This window comes from Rhagoletis pomonella, unplaced genomic scaffold (genome assembly GCF_013731165.1).
Source record: "Rhagoletis pomonella isolate Grant_MI unplaced genomic scaffold, Rhpom_1.0 Rhpom_scaffold_12421, whole genome shotgun sequence".
In the NCBI taxonomy this organism is placed as follows: domain Eukaryota; kingdom Metazoa; phylum Arthropoda; class Insecta; order Diptera; family Tephritidae; genus Rhagoletis; species Rhagoletis pomonella.
The window spans coordinates 1-2,420 of NW_023470948.1; the positions used below are offsets into that span (position 1 = coordinate 1).

The 2,420-nt window shown below is 36.1% G+C and overlaps 1 protein-coding gene across 1 annotated transcript; it reads left to right on the forward strand.

Moving 5' to 3' along the window:
- Positions 1–1,502: 1,502 nt before the first annotated feature.
- Positions 1,503–1,739, forward strand: LOC118756833 (the record flags this gene model as incomplete). Its single annotated transcript, XM_036491571.1, is given in 1 exon segment — positions 1,503–1,739. A coding segment is annotated over 1 exon segment (231 nt), but the record flags the coding sequence as incomplete, so codon positions are not given.
- Between the last annotated feature and the right edge of the window lie 681 nt (positions 1,740–2,420).

The window sequence follows — 2,420 nt, forward strand, 5'->3', positions numbered from 1 at the left end:
CTCAAAATTAAAATAAGACTACTATGAGATTGATGTAAACATCCAATGCTTATGTTTTCATCAGTTAAATATGCTTCATATGCATATACAAATAAACATATTGCACAAAAGCTTATACTTTTATTTAACACCAAAGCTACACTGTTTCGATGTAAATTTGCAAAGAAGCAACACGGTGCCACTGCTAAGGGAGCGGTGCGAGAGGGACAACTGTCAGTTTATCGAACCTTGTATTATTGAATCATGAGTGCCTATATCAGCAAAGAAGCAACATGCGCACATGAGGAAATGGCAAGAGAAATGGCTGGAGGAAGAGATGCTATAGCGCACGACCGACCGGTCGTCGATTCTCTTTTGTTGACGTTCTTCGTGATATGTATACTTCACAAGAATGATAGAATACAAGATTGCGCCAATCGAGCTGAGAGTAACTGACCGTGACGTCAATAAATACCAGAATGAGAGAGCAAGACGAACTCGACAAGAAAAAGAGGAAGCATCGAACAAAAGGCAGTATTGCCAAGTTTTGAATTTGAAAAAGCACCAAATATTTATTGGTGTATTTTATGGACTTTATATGCATACATAATTATATTGTAAGGATGCCGATTCAAATTAATAAAAATCAATGTTTCTTGCACGACGGTCGATTACTTCTGGCTTGATTGAAGGTGCTGCCACATATTTTGTTGTCGCTTATGATTGTGCCATGATTTTTATTTAAATTTTTGTGAAGTTGCTTACCACGCTTATGATTGCTATAAATTTTGCTTCCATTTTTTTAAGATTTTATAATTTGGTGTCTTCAAACTAAAACCAAAAGCACCAAAAACGCACCAAGCACCAAACTCAAAAATGTTCGCGTTTTGAATACCCACTAAATTTGGTGCGAAAAGCATTAAGTTGGCAACAGTGAATGTAAACAAAAGTATTTTATGACGTCAGCGATTGGGTGGATGCTGTCAAATCGACGATGAGAGGGTTAGCGGTCCGCGAATGGCGCGACCTTTATTTTCTGGATCGTGATTCAGCCTCAATTACTCTCTTCATTTTCGCCTCAACCTGACGTCTCTTTGGTTGATGTTAATCGGTCTCACCTATCTCATGCTATTTCTGCTGCCTCTCCAGTTTCTGATTCTCCTGCTCCTACTGATTCTGCAATCAATGCAATACAGCCTATTGTACCTACTTGTACAAACAACAATATTGTGCCCGCTGATGTTTGTGTTGAATTGCCAGTTATCACTACAACGCCCGCTGCTACTAATCAGACTATTTCTACGCTACCGGGCTCTTCTTCGTCTGCTCAGTCTAATGCTACTCTTACAATTAATCAACTTCCCACTGCCATTGAACAAACTTCTCCGGATGTAACTGCTTGGAATCTTGTGCGAAATAAAAAATTATCTAAATCTAAAGATGTAGTTGTTGGGCGTAATGTGTCCACTGAGCTGGATGTTGCTGTCAAAAAGTGGCTACATATTTCGTCTTTTAAACCTTCCGTTACCGCTGACGATGTTATTTCCTATGTTGCCAAACATTTTGGTATAGAAAATAAATATATCTCTTGCTTCATATTGGTCAAAAAAGGTATTTCTGTTACCGATTTGGATAGTGTCAACTTTAAACTTGGCGTTTCTTCTAGTTTTTACAATACGCTCTTAGATGCAAATTTGTGGCCATTAGGTATAAATGTTCGGCCGTTTCGTTTTTTCCAGAAAGATGTGCAGTAAAGGTTTCTTAAATACTATGAGATTTAGTTCTAAAGAAAGTAGAAATTCGTTGAGTATTTATTACCAAAACATCTCGGGAATGCGTACAAAAACCAAAGATGTATTCCTAAACACTTCTCGCTGTGAATATGATGTTTTTGTTATTGCTGAAACGTGGTTAAATAATAATTTTTCGGATGAGGAATTCTTTGATCCCAATCTTTTCTTTATATATCGTAAAGATAGAGATTCAACTAAAACAAATTGCTTAAGAGGTGGAGGGGTTTTAATCGCAGTTAATCGTAACTTTCGCTCATCTATTGTTCCCCTTGAAAATAATGACTCTATTCTTGATCAGCTCTGCGTATGTATCTATGGAAACCTTGGTAATTTATTTGTTTGTGTTTCTTATATCCCACCAGCTATCTCGGAGTCTTTATACGCTGCCCATGTAAGTAACATTTTACACCTATATCAAAATAATGTGAACTGTCACTTTTGTATATTAGGTGACTTTAATCTTAATAAAATTAAATGGTCAAATTTTCAAAATAATGGCATTTTAACTCCAACAAATATCAATAGTGGCCACGAAATTAACTTTATAGACAGTCTTCTTAGCATTAATCTCATTCAAATTAATTCATTTTTTAATAAGCTTAATAACATCCTAGATCTCATTTTTGTTGATGAGAATTTAATCTTCCA